At 37.9% G+C, this 17,160-nt stretch overlaps 1 protein-coding gene across 2 annotated transcripts in view; it reads right to left on the bottom strand.

Annotated features, from left to right (window-relative positions):
• LOC131947294 (dihydropyrimidinase) overlaps positions 1-17,160 on the bottom strand; it is a 72,132-nt gene extending 54,972 nt beyond the window's left edge. Inside the window, exons 1-2 of one of the 2 annotated variants that reach the window (XM_059308470.1) lie at positions 16,602-17,160; positions 4,891-5,066 (exon numbers count right to left, since the gene is read on the bottom strand). In XM_059308470.1, the coding sequence (XP_059164453.1) occupies positions 4,891-5,037 (147 nt within the window). In that variant the 5' untranslated portion in view covers positions 5,038-5,066; positions 16,602-17,160. Of the gene's footprint in view, positions 1-1,999; positions 2,070-4,890; positions 5,067-16,601 lie in introns of those variants that run through there. The other variant, XM_059308477.1, reaches the window with a different exon arrangement.

Here is a 17,160-nt window from a genome sequence, read left to right as displayed (position 1 = left end):
ACCTAACTCAAGTTAAGGAAAGTAAAGGCGGCTGGGCATAGTGTTGACCACACTATCCCTTTACATGCCGAGGTCACATGCTTTTTGAAAAACTGAGCAAGACACTAAGGGTAAAGAAATACATAAACGCAAATGGGGATGGATTGGACACACCCTGCGTAAACCAACAAGCAACATCACCATAAAGGCACTAGATTGGAATTCCGGAGGAAAGATGATAGTAGGCTAGTAGGTAGGCTAAAACGAACTTGAAAAAGGACAGGTCAGTGAAACAGAAGCTGCCGGAATGTCGTGGACCCAACTTGGAGGAATCGCCCAGAACCGAGTACGATGGAGATGTGTGGTTGTGTCCGTATGCTCCACAAGGGTTCACATGAATGATGAAGATAATTGGTTTTTATATCTTTATTATTTTATTTCATTCTTCGTCTACCTCATCTATTTCTTTCTGTTTCTTATTATTATTTCAATTATAATTATTTTATTTCTTAGCCATACAGATAAGGTAATTTTTTTTAACATTATATACATACTGTGTTGTTTTCAGTATGAGGTTATGAAAAAAATGTGTATCGGCATATCTGAACGAGTGTTAACAGATAGCAACGACTCACATTCCTCACCCATATGTTACACTGTGTGAGTGTCTATGTGAGTGTGTCGTATGTAGTGTGACACATTCCTCTGTATTTAATTTAAATTCCCGACGATGTAATTAACTACTCACTTTTTTCAGCTAATTTAATCAGCCTGTCTTTATCAAAAAATGTTTTGTCTGCTTTACTTGTCACCAGGTACCCACAACAACAGCTTGTGGACAGTTCTGGGTATATAACCTAGCTAAACAGCTTGTTCTAATTGTTTCCTAGTAGTCGGTTGCCTGCTGCATTCTTGCCAGAGGCGTAGAGGGGGGGGGGGGAGGCGACCGACGCCGACCTATGGGGCGCCGAACGGGGTAGGAAACTATTTTTTTTTAAAGCTCATTGTGAGCTCCGTTATTTATATGTACACAATCGAAGTTAAGAAAATAGACTGTTACTCTGCTTTAAAGGTTTGTTTAACTGTTTTCAACTCCAATTGTGTGACAATAACATAAAAAATGTAACGGGGCGGTGACTGGTAAAAAGCGCTCCCGACCTTTCCTAATTAGGAAGGGGGTGGGCTCATTTTCGCCAATGTGAATAACTCTATCAATGTATGGGGAGGGGGGGGGGCTAAGTTGATGGTTCGCCCCGCAAGTCTGAATCGGTCGCTACGCCTCTGATTTTTGTTGATAATTTAAATGCTTTTTTAGCTAGGTAGAATCCAATTAAATTTTTGTAATTAATTTTTTGTCGACACAAATACCTATCCCAAACTAAACACTAACCTCGCCCTTGCACTATAACCCTAACTGAACTTTAACCTAAATCTAACACTAATTTACACTGGGAAAAGATTGTTTTGCTCTTATGTTTAAAACTTTGGGCGTGGGTAAATGGAAAACATGTTCATTTACATAATTTTAGGTTTGTTTGTGGGTGGGGGGAGGGGTGTGAAACGTTGTGACGTAATTTTATGGGGGTCTAACTTTTTTTTAATGATGCTTGTAATAGGGTGGTGGAGGGTGGTAAAAATTGTTTAAAATTGAATGACGTCATTTACAACCGACATTCTTAATTTAGGTAATGTTCCAATGACGTACTTATACTATACGTTCCTATCTTTAAGTTTAAAGATATTATACTAGATAAAAAGATAAATATAATATGATTAGACCTAATTTAAGAAATTAGCAGTAAGGAAGATTTAACATTTTAAAATAAATAAACATTTGGACATGACATAGACCTGTAAGGATATTTTAAGATTTTTTTTCTTCTATAATACATGTCTTTTTAATACAAGTAGTATTGAAGAAAATATTATCTAGATACATGTGGCTTAGTTATCTAACCGGATCGAGACATTAAACACCTGTAAAAATGCGTTACCTAATAAATACGTGCTGTTCCCCTACCTTAATCGGCCACAATTGAAACAGCGAACGTACAAGAAGAAATCTTTTTTGATAGAGCCCAACACGTTGATGTATAGCCAACACAGTGTGGGTTTGTGTGTTACACAGATGGTGTGCTGCGATCAATACTTTGGCTGTTCCCGCCGAGTTAAGACGTGTGAATATTTAAACACCACACATCGAATTATTGGTGAGGTCAAGGTAGGTCAGGGTGATCGCTAAAAGGTATTTTTTTTCTTCTACAAAATGGTTTACATTAAAAGTTCACGTTGCGTAGTAGTCTATTGTTAGCATTGAGTTTATGAATGAGATTGGTAATCCGTCTATGAATTATATTGGCGATTGGCCTATGAAAGAGATTGACAACAGAGTTTCTTCCAGACATCTCTTCGGGGGGGGGGGGGGGGGGGGGGAAGCTCAAAGTTGGGTAAGGGTTATATTAGGTGTTTAAGTTAGGGTAATGTTACACTAGTTTTAGCACCTGCCTCAGGGCCGAAAGTTTCTAATTAAATAAGTTACTGTTCCTCAAATCCATGAATTTAAAAAAAATTATCTGATTAAAAAAAAACACTAAATACAATGTATTTATTAAATGTAAAACATTATTTGTAAAAATTGAGTTAAGCAAATTTTTTTTGCCCTTTTGTTTTAATTCATTGCAAGCAGTGAGCCTACATATTTTAGCAGATACAATACTATAACCTTCAACCAACATTCTGCGAAATTGCTGCAGTTCATCAAAACGATTTAGCTTAGCATATCCCCCGGATGTGTAAAAAAAAAATGTGGATACATTTTGAAATATGGACTGGTTGAACCTTACCACAAGGGAGGTAAACATGGAACTTATAACGAAATTGTCTACCCTAGTTGCTGAAATTAAAGCCATTCCTTCCCTTTTTCCCACGTTTTCTTTAACTTGCTTTCTCTGTTTGTGTGTTTGTCTTTCCAATCAAATCTTGCGATCGAAATTTCTGGCACTTCCCAGTTAGCTAGCGCGCTGAAATTTTCAGGGAAGCTTTCTTTTGGATGACCATTGAATATTCAATTGTTATTATTACTAAATTGATCAATGGAAACATTTTATTGAGCATTTTAGACCGCTATATAATCTATATATATAATTCTCCTCTGCTAGCCATTAGAAAAAAAACCAGCGACGCGTACCTCGCGCGCAGTGAAGCGAACGATCACATGTCGCCACAGGCTTAGGGGCAGAGAATTTAGCTTGAACCGAGTTTAAACTTACAGGAGGTAGACCAGTTTGGGGGAGACGATATGGTCGAGTGGTTGGGCACACGATTGCTATCCCACTCGACACGGGTTCAAATCTATGTGTTCTAGTCAGTAACGTATTCAAACAACGTGTTTTTTACGAGTTGTCTTTTTACGAGTTGTCTTTTTACGAGTTGTCTTTTTACGAGTTGTCTTTTTACGAGTTGTCTTTTTACGAGTTGTCTTCGTTTACCCAAAAAAAGTGAAAAGATAAAATCGATAGCAAGATTTTAATGCAAACAAACAGACAAAGACTAAAAAGTAGAAAATAATAATCATTAAAAAAGTTTTAAAAAACCCACGTTTTCTGATTGAACTAAAAAGTAGAAAATAAATGCTATAGGCCCTACATCACAATAATGCAAGCGATCACTCTACTATAAGCGAGCAAAAACGTGGGGCGCCGTGATTTTCTTACAGTTTCTAATACTGTTGACTCTCTACAAGCTCCCTAATAAAAGTCAATAGTATTATCTAATCAATAGTAATATAACTTTTACTTCGGCGCCCCACGTTTTTCATCGCTTATAGTAGAGTGATCGCTTGCATTATTGTGATGTAGGGCCTATAGCATTTATTTTCTACTTTTTAGTTCAATCAGAAAACGTGGGTTTTTTAAAACTTTTTTAATGATTATTATTTCCCATTATCAGAGTTTTATCAGACAAAGATAACAGCCCATAAACAAAGTTACCCGTACAGCCCTGTTATGTATGGGGGTAATTTGGGAACAGCTGACAAATTATACGCAGACGTTGAGAAAAATGGCCAGAAAAATATGACATTTTTACATCCAAAGTTATATTACATTTGCATAGAACACCAACCACAGAATATTTAACAAATCCAGACTCCATCATGGCGGTGGTGGATGTGCTGCGGGTGCTTCTGACCCAGTAACAGTGTCAATTAACAAGTTTACATTTGACTGTGACATTTTCAATTCAATAAATCTACATGTGACAGTATTCTTCTTCTTCGTCTTTAATTTTAGTGTTGGAAGATATTCTCTCCGATTTCACCCCTACTTTTCTTTTTGGATTTGCTTCCATAGCCTTAGTCCAACCTAGAACAAACTACAAGGCAGCAGTTGTTTGATTTTGGAGTTGTCTCTCCTAGAAGAGTTGCTGTCCCAAGCTAACGGGTCTCATCTACCCGAGTGTTCCAGGGTTTCTTCCAGGCATCTCTTTGCCCCCCCCCCCCCCCCCCGAAGAAAGTCTATCGCACCCCCCCCCCCCCCCGAACGAAATGGAATTTATATAGGAAATCTATACTTTTATCAGTGTCCGCCCCCCCCCCAGAAAATTTAAGTGCCCCCCCCCCCCCCCGGAGAAAAAAGTGGATGAAACACTGGAGTGTTCGAACTCGAGACGTATTGGTTTAGCAACCATGAGCTTTTACTCGACCACGCCGACCCCGACAGTATCATTTAATTAGTCCAATTCTTTCAGGCATCTCTCCGGGGGAATACCCCCCCCCCCTCCCCCGGAATGAATAAAAAAAATAGAAAATGTATATAGAAATTATATACTTTCACTCCCCCCCTCCCCCGATCTCTATAATAGCACCCTACCCCTTTGGAGAAAAATAAAAGTCTGAAAGAAACCCTACGATACCTTTTTCTTAACTCTCCTGTGGTCACCAGTGAAATTGAGACTTTTGTCGTCGAAGGCGTCGGGCACCACCTCAAAAAATGAACTCTTGACCCTGGGCTTGGTGGGGTGGGGGTGGGGTTTGAAAAAATCAAACTCTTCTTCCGCCATCTTGTTCTGTTGGGCAGACGAGGGAGCACCTGCGAAAGATGAAAGAAAATGTTTACCTGCATCAAATGTTAAGTCAATAGAAGGAAGTAGTGGGGTAGTGGGGGAGGGGGAATATTTATAAAAATGTAAACAAAATTGTTAGAGGAAAATGTTGAGATAACTAGAAATCTTACATTGCTTTCATCATCTATTGCTTTAGAAGTTTTCTTTACTCGTATTTAGCAATTTGAGTTTTATTCGTATTTTGCTATTAGAGTTGTATTCGTATTTAATACTATTTAGCTATTCGTATTTAGCAATTAGAGTTTTTACTTTCTCGTATATACGTAGTATAGAGAAAGTATTGTAATCGTGCAAAAAAAAAAATCGAGATTTTTACAAATCTCGACGTTTTACACCTCACTGATACGGAAAAACATAATTTTGCAATCTTGTCCGTATGTCTGTGTGTGTGTGTGTGTGTGTGTCTGTGTGTCTGTGTGTAAACACGATAACTTGAGTACAGTTACAGCTAGGTTCATGAAATTTCATATATGTATTATATCAAAATCGTAGATCCGTATCAACTTTTGAGCGATTTCCGACAACCGGAAGTGGTACTTTTTCTACTTTGAATTTTTCAAAAGCCTATAACTTGAGTACTATTTCAGATAGATAAATGAAATTTCACATGTAAGTAAAAGATCTAATTCTCTACCTTCTGTTAAATTTTGAGTAATTTCCGTTGACCGGAAGTAGTAATTTACGCTACTTCCGATTTCTCAAAAAACTAATTTTAAAAGTACTAATAATATTGCGCACTATTATGCGCTTTTTTATTTCGCGTTCACTTGGTGTGCAATTAATTTGTCTACGAGATTTTATTCTATTTTTAAAACTTTAAGTATTTAAAATGGATTAAAAATCATGTCTATAGCCCGAGTTCCCATCCCCTGTTATTTTATATAAAAATATTCGAGAAAGTTTAGGGGAGATCACTCCCGGTTTATTTTCGTATATTTTTATCTTGTAGAGGGGGGGGGGGGGTTGTGAGATGGGGTGGATGTTTGTTACACAAACACTTTCCATGCATACACTCCCCTTGGTTTCTCCAGGGCGTGGTCAGCTGATCCCACACCCCCCCCCCCCCTCTTGACACAAGGTGCGGGCGCCCAAGCTTACAGTACTAATACGCTCCGACCACGGTGATATGAATTGTAAAACAAATATTTAATTTACTAAACAAAGTGTGGTTCTCTCTCGTACAAGGGATAGGTGGAGCAGAGTTGGACTGTTTCTATAAAACTTTATGATATTGAAATCGGAATTTAGTTAAGACTGTATAACTATGAGATACCAGTAGCTATAAAATGATATGTTTTTAAAATGTATAATTTTATCCCGCTCATAGACTAGTAAATGTCCAACGTTTTTCTCCTACATACGTGCATAGTGCACATATAAAACACGACGGTGGAATGCTGTGGTGTGTTTTATAGGGAAAAGGTTGGTTTAAAAACAACGTTACTTAAAACTGCCTTTCTTCTCTTTCATCTTAGTTTTGCTTAATTTCTGCAATTAGGAATGGTTGGATGAAAAAGATTTTTTTTGAAACACAAGAGAAGAGTTCGCATTTTTTAAAAATTAAGATGAAATTAGTCAATTTCTCAAAGAATGTTGTGTCTATCGTAATTTATTTTTAAACCGCATATTTTAATACTATGTGGTGTTTTGAATTGTATGTGTATGTGAAGATAGGGAAGTGTGAGGATACCAGCAAGGATTATTTCAAATGTGGTTTTGTGTCTGTGGAAATGTAAAGTTATTCGTGGTATCGGATTTCGTTTATATATACCATCTTATTTTATTTTTGTACTATGTGCACGCTCAGCAACATCAGGTATCCATCATAGCAGGAAGCACTGGGATAAGGGGGTGGGGGGGAAGTAGAGAGAGACAAAGAATCAACAATAGGATTTTAGCTTTTTCACTAAGGGGTCATCCATAAATGACGTCACGCTTTTTTGACGATTTTTACCTCCCCCCCCCCTCCCCTCCGTCACACGTCGTCACAAAAAGCCAGACCCCCCCCCCCCCTAAAAATGACGTCACACCTCAACCTACAACCCCCCTCAAAATTGCAGTTGAATTTTTTTTAAACATCGATATTTTTCCAAAATCTTGTCTAAACTATTACAATTTATTAAAACAGTTATCTAAAACGCGAAATAACGTCTAAAATTCGTTTTCTAACATTGCTTTTTTATAATGCAAAAATGTGACGTCGCAACATCTGAACCCCCCCCCCCTCCCCCTCATCACACATCGTCACAAAATTACGGAACCCTTCTCCCCCCTACGAGTGTGACGTCATTTATGGATGACCCTTAAGAGCATGGGGGTGGGGAGGGTGCTTCGGACTCGAGACTACGATATATATTACCAAAGATCGAACACAAAAGTCCTAAACAAATTCTCCTCAAGCAGGTACATATCAGTACTTGGCTTACGAAGAGTTCAATTCCCTGTTAAACATCCTATGACCGGGGATTGAACTAAAAATTCTTCGATTTACCCTTTCTCCGTCAGTTACCCATCAGAACAGCAGTGTGTGTGTGTGTGTGAGGGGGGGGGGGGGGGGGTCCAAAAGACTTGATTCAAGATATAAGACAGAAGATCGAATCTAAAACAAAAACCACAGTTTTTTTCTTCTTCTCAGTCAGTTGGGGTGGGGGAGAGGGGGGATGGAGAGTCCTTTCTCTGTACGTTACCCATAGGAGCTGGGGGTGGGAAAGAGGGAGGGGGGGCGGTTACAGACTGAGACAGTAAAATATATGACGAAAGATCGAACCTAAAACCCCTCATTTAATTTCTTCTCTGTCAGAGTTAAGGTGTGTGTGTTGGGGTGGGGGGGGGGGGGGGGGTTGTTACAGACTCAAGACAACAAAATGTACGACCGAGAATCGAACCCAACTCCCCCAAGTTATTTACTCTCGGGACTGACAGCCCCGGACATAAACGGGTATCAGGTTGGACAACAGCTCCAGGTTTTATGTCACGTGTCTGTCGGCGGGGGTATGTCAGTGCCACGATAGAGATCGCTGTCATCAAAGGACTGTTGAATTACAACAAAGGCGAGAGTCGTCTCCCCTGCGTTAACTGGTTGGGATTCCCAAAGAGCTGGAGGAATGTATTTGTACTTCCTACCTCGTTATAATGGCGGATGGGGTGGGGGTGAGGGTGGAGGGGTGATGAGGGGTGGAGGGGTGAGTAGGAGTGATGAGGGGTGGATGAGGAGATGTGGAGGGATAAGATTATTGCGAGGCAGGTGAAAAAGTGGAAGAAAAGTTTGAGATAGAATGGAAAGGATAGTGGGAAGAAGGGGGAAAGGGCGTTGAGTGGGAATTCCCGGTTGTAAATACAGAGATGAGTTGGTGATAATAAAAAGCCGAGTGGTGAGCATTTAAATTTTGTGACTGAAACCTGACGAAACAAATATGCACTTTCGGTTTAACTTTGGTTCGTTTTAATACAGTCTAGAATGGTGTTGCTAACCCGAAAGTCTTGAGTTCGGATCCCGGACTTGTCTGTAGAACGAACTGAAGTCCACCCAGCTCTGATGGGTACCTTACTCAAGTTAGGGAAAATAAAGGCGGCTGGGCATAGCGCTGACCACACTATCCCTTTATAAGCTGTGGTCACTGAAACGGATTGACTTTACTTCACCTGCCCTCATGGACCGTAAGGTTCGAAAGGGTACTTCACATATCAAACTCAAACATCGATATTGATTTGGAAGACTGTATCTTTTGCCCGTCATTATTTTTCTGATTTTTTTTTTTTTTTAAAATTAAAATTGTTTTGCTTAATATAGGGAATAATGTTGAATGTTAACGAAAATAACAACATATTCAACCAACCTCGTTTTGCTATTATATAGGCTATTCGTTATATGTTATAAAAAATAGATTGAATAAAAAGTGTTTTGATGTTATATTGGCTATACACACTCATTACTAATTATGTAAAGTAAGAGTTCAAATTCTTTATAATAACATTATATTTATAATCAAACTAATTACATTTATAGCAAAAATATCAAAACATTATTTAAAAGTGTAATTTTAAAAACAATTAAAATGTTGACAACGGCTGCCGTTGATTTTGTTTTGGACCAAAAGTTTGGCTCTTGTTTTTAAAAAAGAGATTTGCATATATAATGCATAAAACACATAACTATGTACAGAGTTTCTTCCGGGCATCTCTTCGGCATCTCATCTACCCCCCCCCCCCCCCCCCCCCCGAAGATTTCAAGTGCCCCCCCTCCCCCGGAGAAAAAAGTCTGGAAGAAACACTGCAAACACCACACCCTCATGTTTTAAGTGTCGTCGTCGTCCGTCCGCTACCCCCACCCCCCACACCCACCCTGCATTAGAAACACTAATTGTAAAACCATATTTTTTGTGTGTGATAAAGAACAATGTTCCTGCCAGTAAAAAGCCAAGATTGTGCGGATATAAAAATAAAAAAATTAAAGGCGGTTATATTATTCATTGCCCTTTATCAGGCCCTAACTAATTTTACACAATATAACAATATATATATATATATATATATATATATATATATATATATATATATATATATATATATATATATATATGGGTGTGGGGGGGGGGCGTCAAGATATAACAACCACCTCTTGACCTTATGTGTTGTAGGAATATAGACAAAGCCCTAGTTTTTTGTGTATTCGTCATTCAATAAAGTAAAACAAGTGAAATCTTGTTAATGCAGGATACCGAAATGTTTATTGCTGCTAGGAGTAGATAGCGACATGCCACGGCGTACATAACATACACAGGGAGGGGGGTGGTCCAAAAACTACGTCACGCTAACTTGGTCGAATTTTAGCCCTCAACCTAAATGCCACACGTCGTCAAAAAAAAACAACAGATACCTTATGACATTACAAAATTTCATCACCCCCACCCTTCCTAAATAACCATAATTCGGACTTAAACTAACTTGCTATTATAAGTTTGTGCTCTTAACATATGCAAAAAAAATTCCAACATTATATTTCTCATACCTATTTCAACCCCCACGTAAAACATCGTCACTAAATTCTGAACCGCCCCCCCCCCCCCCACCCTACCTGTCTGTGAACTCACCGTTGTTTCATTTTGTCAAACAGCCAACCCAAATTTTTTAAACTACCCTATACCATACACACCAACACAGACAGCTATTTATATCTTCCCTATGAAAATACTGACAAGATAAGTATGTTGATTTGATTGTATCATCCCCGTGAGAAATAGAGTAACTGTCAATGGTGGCATGGCTAAATAAATGGATTCGTCCGCTATTCCTTGTTAGTTTTTTTTTTTATATTTTCATTCAGTCATTTCGTCTATAAATGATGTCACATACCTAGGGGTAGGAGGGGGAGGGGGGGGCAGATTTTTGTGACGATATGCCCCCAAAAACACGTGTTCATTATGTTACAAGTATTGTTATTTTAAGGGTGTATGGAACTACATGAGGTGGGCTTTAGAAAGTCCCAAAAGAGTGTGACATTTAGAAACGACCCTTAACAGAGAAATGTAGCTGCTAAAATGTTTTATTGTTCCTCGTTTTTTTTTTCTATGTCAAGTTTTTATAGGTAGAACTTGATATCATACCTGAAACGATAACCAGAATGGTGTAGAAATCGTTTAATTATTTAAACGATGAATTTACAATTACAGCCATTGGCTTCAGTCTTCAGATAGCCTACTCAGAAAAAAATGGTCACTCAGTGTTTAAATATTTGGCTTTTTAAATAAAAAGACAAAAGTCATGCAGCCTTCGTCTTTAAATTTTAGGGACAAGTAATCAGTTGGGTCTTTAGATTTATAACACGTGGTCTGTTGAGGCTTTAGATTTGTAACAAGTGGTCAAATGACACTTTAGATTTTAACATGTGGTCAATTAGAGCTTTGGATTTTAGTGTTTAGTACAAGCATTCAATCCTTAGCGTTTTAAAATAGGTTACCAATAAAGTATTTTAGTAAAGTTTAAGTTTTAAGACAAATGGACATCCTGAATTTTAAGTAGTTTTTTGTCTGCATTTTAGTTGCATAGAGAAAATTGATTAAGGGGTCATCCATAAATGACGTCACACTCGTAGGGGGGAGGGGTCCGTAATTTTGAGACGATGTGTGATGAGGGGGAGGGGGGGGGTTCAGATGTTGCGACGTCACACTTTTGCATTATAAAAAAGCAATTTTAGAAAACGAATTTTAGACGTTATTTCGCGTTTTAGATAACTGTTTTAATAAATTGTAATAGTTTAGACAAGATTTTAGAAAAATATCGATGTTTTAAAAAAATTCAACTGTAATTTTGGCTTTTTGTGACGACGTGTGACGGAGGGGAAGGGGAGGTAAAATCGTCAAAAAAGCGTGATGTCATTTATGGTTGACCCCTAAGGTGGACAACGGCCAGTTGCATTAGAGCCACTGAAACTGTACTTAAATAAAATACAAGTACAAAAATAGCATAATTAAAACTGTAGGCCACCCCAGAAGTGTTTCTTTCAGACTTTTTCACGGGGTTGCGGCTCACTTGCACCTTTCGGTGGGAAAGGGCGAATTTAAATGTTCTTGGGGGAAGGGGGGTGACGTTGGTTAAAGTATATATTTTCTATTTCAAATAAATATTTCTATTTCGTTCGGGGGGAGGGGAGCGGCGGACGTGCTTCTGCTTCGGGGCGCGTGGCATAGCTAACCCCCCCCCCCCCCCCCCTGATGCCTGAAAGAAACCCTGCACCAGAAGGACCCGAACATATGACATATGACATTAATCAACCAATTGGAATTGAGTCGTTAGGTTACAAAACTCATGCAAAGATGTCGACACAAAACCTAGAAAATTAGGTGGTGTTGTATTATAAATATTATAAAATACTGTCGATATAGCCACGATCGGTATTTTAGTTACATAAAAACGTATCCGAGTCTTAAACTAGATCTAAGCCTAAACGCTAAATCGGATCTTACCTTAAACCTAAGCCATGAGATGATATGAGCTTAATCCTCAAACAACGGCTCCAAATGTACAGGATACTGGCACTATAAACATAATGACGTCATCTATAACTTATAAATCTAGTTCTAAACTCAACCTAAACCCTAGCCTTAATATAAATCTTACCTGAAAACTGAAACCGAATCAAGTCTAAAACAACGGTTTCAAGTTTACAATACTCTATTGTCAAACTTCACCAAAGAAAAGCTCAGAAAGAGCGGGGTACGCTAAGTATCATGAGAACCACTGTACTAAACCATGGAGCTTTTAACCTTATCAAGCTACAAACATTAATGTTTTTTAAAGCCAGGCAGAGATGAGCATTATACTACAGAACTCTAGTCTACAGGGGAGGTAAGTTACTTGTGTGAGACAAGCTAATTTAAACAATGGTTAGGGAACACCCATATTATACAAAATATCCTTTTTGTACCCACCATCGACAACATATAATTATATATTTCCATATGTCACGTATATAATCTACATTTTCTAGACCTTCCTTCCACCATACCCTGTAGCCATATGGTTAGGGATCACACATATTATACAAAATATCCTTTTTGTACCCACCATCGACAACATATAATTATATATTTCCATATGCCACGTATATTAATTATTATGTAACTCTTATAGACATTCCTTCCTTCATTCCCTGAAGTCATAACACAATTAAGTTCAATAAATTAGAATTATTTCATTTTATATTAAATCATCTCCAATACAACTTAACAAACGACATTTAAAAGCATTACTTGTGTTTTAAAAAATTGAGTACGAGTTAGATAGGCCTATATCCACCTGTTTATTCCAATTTTTTAAAAATGTCCAAAATGTGGCAAAAAAATATACATTTTTTTAAAAAGTGAGTCAGTGTAGTATAACATTTCTCTATAACGCCTAAACGTCCCACATGACTCAATAAAATAATATAATAAACTACTACTGTGCTGCTTGCACGTTATACGACCTGTATACGGTCCCTAACATATAACATATGTTTACGAACATGACAAGTCAGTTTCCTTCTGTCTTTTGTTTCTTCTTTTATGTTTTCTTTATTCATTTTTATTATATTTATTTTTCACTGTGCGGTTTTGAAGTTGCAAAATGTTAGAATAGAATGGCATGGTGGGGGTGTAATCAGCTGATTCATCGTGCCTTGTATTGATTGGTCGTGGTTGAATCCAAGGACAAGTGTTTGTGTGGGGGTGGGGGGAGTGTGTGTGTGGGGGGAGGGGGGTGGTCTGAGTTACGTTCCTGACACAGTGACCCGCAGACAAGTGGCCAGAGGTTGTCCAGCTCAGAGTTATGACACAACACTCAGAGTTATGACACAACACTCAGAGTTATGACACAACAGGGGGAGGGGGAGTGTGTGTGTGTGGGGGGGGGGGGGGGGGTGGTCTGAGTTACGTTCCTGACACAGTGACCGGCAGACAAGTGGCCAGAGGTTGTCCAGCTCAGAGTTATGACACAACACTCAGAGTTATGACACAACACTCAGAGTTATGACACAACAGGGGGAGGGGGAGTGTGTGTGTGTGGGGGGTGGTCTGAGTTACGTTCCTGACACAGTGACCCGCAGACAAGTGGCCAGAGGTTGTCCAGCTCAGAGTTATGACACAACAGGGGGAGGGGGTGGGGGGGGGGGGTTAAATCCTGACTCAGTGTCGTAAACAAGGGGTGGTCTGGGTGAGTGGGGATAGGACGCGCGACAAGGTGTGGGGGTGGGGATGTTAGGGTGGGGGAGATACTGGTGAGACGGTGGAAAATATGGTCGATTGTGGATAATGGTGGTGAGATGATGTAAAAATATGGTTGATGGTTGGGGATGTTGATGAGATGATGTAGAAATATGGTGGATGGTTGGGGATGATGGCGGTAAGATAATGTAAAAATATGGTTGATGGTTGAGGATGTTGATGAGATGATGTATAAATATGGTGGATGGTTGGGGATGATGGTGGTAAGATAATGTAAAAATATGGTGGAGAATTGATGTTTGGGAATGATGGTGTTGGTGAGATGATGTAAATATATGGTGGATGGTATTGGTGAGATGATGTAAAACTATGGTGGATGGTGTTGGTGAGATGATGTAAAAATATGGTGGATGATGTTGGTGAGTGATGTAAAATATGGTGGATGGTGTTGGTGAGATGATGTAAATATATGGTGGATGGTGTTGATGAGATGATGTAAATATATGGTGGATGGCTGGGGATGGTGTGGAGATAATGCAAAAATATGGTGGAAGGTGTTGGTGAGATGATGTAAATATATGGTGGATGGTGTTGGTGAGATGATGTAAATATATGGTGGATGGTGTTGGTGAGATGATGTAAAATATGGTGGATGGTGTTGGTGAGATGATGTAAAATATGGTGGATGGTGTTGGTGAGATGTAAATATATGGTGATGGTGTTGATGAGATGATGTAAATATATGTAGGATGGTGTTGGTGAGATGATGTAAATATATGGTGTTGGTGAGGTGATGTAAATATATGGTGGATGGTGTTGGTGAGATCATGTAAAAATATGGTGGATTGTGTTGGTGTGATGATGTGGGGACTGGGATGGGTGGGTTAGTGGATGGGTGGATGCATAACTGTATGGATGAAAGTGATTTGACAGAGGGGTGGGTGGATAGATGGATGGATAATGTTTTAAAATGTGACGGTGTAGATAACTAAATTGATTGATAATTGTATAATAAACATGATACATAATCTAGGAGATTTTGATAGGTAGGTGGATGGGTAGGTACGTGAATAGATGGATTGGTGAATAATTTTACACAAACGAATTGATGAATGAAGAAATAAATAAATGGGTGGATTAATATATTGGTGGTTAAATGTATGCAACAAAATGATGGATATCTAGATCGACCGAAATAGAATGCTTTAAAACATCGATAAACTATTTAGGTAGGTCTATAAATACATGTATGGATGCACCCAAATCTTCTAGTGTTCCACCTTTTGTTACTAAAATATCAGGTGCACGGGCCTAGTGTATCCCCAGCACCTTTCTTTACCTTTACAACCCACCACCGGTGGTCTTAACAGAAGGGAATACAGCATTAGTCTGGGTGAGGTTATTATTAGTACTTCTTCTCCTATTGTATTTAATGAGCACCGTGATAACTAAAAACAACACGATATTCAGTTATATAATTTTATAAATAGCCTACGACTGAAATATTCTTTAAGCATAACATTTCATCAAAGTATGTGACACGTGTTGAAACCGTGGTTAATTGTATCTGAAAAATTGTATAATTGAAGTCGTTTAGCACAATGGTTTCAATTGACAACAGTTAATTTTTTTTTAAACCATTATAATTATCAAGTGCTCAATTTAAATATTCAAGTATTCTGTGCCTAATAAAAAATGCCTGAACGTTAATAGAAGCTCCTGATAACTAATTTACCTATTTTTACATAAGAATTACTAAAACAAGTTCTCTTAGTAATCAAATCTCCATTCTTGCTTAGATTATGCATACAAAGGTTATTACAGCCGAAATAGTTTTAGAAGTATTGGTTCATGCACACACACACACACACACATATATATAAATATATATATATATATATATATATATATATATATATATATATATATATATATATATATATATATATATATATATATATATATATATATATATATATATATATATATATGTAAGTAATTATAGTTCTGTTAAAAGATTGTGCATACAACACCCCCACTACATTATTTATGTCATAGGTACAAAGCTAATGGTACCCAACTTTATAAACCACTTTAAAATTGTTTCAAATGTTGCATCGTGGAAAAGGGTACATTACTGGGTAACACGAAACCTATTGATTGGAATATGGATTTTTGTAATTTAATATCTCTAATCGCATCCTGTTTTACTTTAGTTCACGGCTATCAAGTTTTAAACAACACACAACACCACGAAAGTAAAATGTTATAAGTTTACACGCGTGTTATACCACACATTTAATCACAATATTATGTCATAGAGCGAGTAATAATAAATAATTAAATGATGAAGGTTTGTTTATGACTGAACAGCCCAGTCACATAAACTAAATGACAGGTCGATAAAGAGCTTTCCTATTAATAACAGACTATATATTTATTTTATGACTCTTAAACTTAAAGATATTATTGGCTTTTTAATAAACTAGTCTTTAATACAGCTTATATTATTCCTTTAAGAATATATTTTAAAATAAGGAAAGAAAATGTAGGGTTTTTCCTTTAAAAAATATAACACTATGTTTTCATACTATAGTAACAGAATACGTATTAAAAGAAATATAAACGTTGCTAGTAATAAATGCCTTCTCTTAATTTATTCATAACTCAAACATAAAACAATATAGTACAGTCATTAACGAGCCATGATGACAAACAGCTCACCACACCGTGCGCTCTACCACCCGCCCCACCAGACCACTATTTCAATTGCCCAGTTGAACAAACAGTGTGAGTACTCACCTACACGCAGGTAATAATCACGTGCTTAATGAAGAACTGACGGACGTTGGACCTTCGTGTAAGCACTGAAGAGTTTACTCTCGTCTGTCAGAAGTCGTCCAAACAGCTGACGATAACACAGCCAGCAAACACGGCGAGGTCAATCAAAATAAATAAACACCTCACAGCGAACTGTCCCGTAGGAATAACGGTCCCAAATACTAGTACTAGTACTAAACCAGGAAAAATTACAACGGTTTGTTTACAAATGTGTTCATGCTCTCTACATGGTGAAGTTAATGTTTGTTTATGTTATTAAAAACATTCAGGTCACCGTATAAAAATAGTGCTTAGGATCTAATAAATATTTAACAACACTATAACAAATTAAGGTCGTTAAATTTTTTAAAAATAATGTTAAACGTATAACAGCACTACGAGAGCAGGGCACAACACGCGAAAGTCAAAACCCCACTACGGTTCAATAACTCACTGCCATAGAATAACGGTTTTTTCGCCAGACAACAGTGTGTGAGTACCGGTTCGCGTGTGTGTAAACTCCGGGGCCTATGTGTTTCAA

This window comes from Physella acuta, unplaced genomic scaffold (assembly GCF_028476545.2).
Source record: "Physella acuta isolate Inbredline_101_S28 unplaced genomic scaffold, ASM2847654v3 ptg000056l, whole genome shotgun sequence".
Lineage (NCBI taxonomy): Eukaryota > Metazoa > Mollusca > Gastropoda > Physidae > Physella > Physella acuta.
This window is presented reverse-complemented; position numbering and strand designations above follow the sequence as displayed.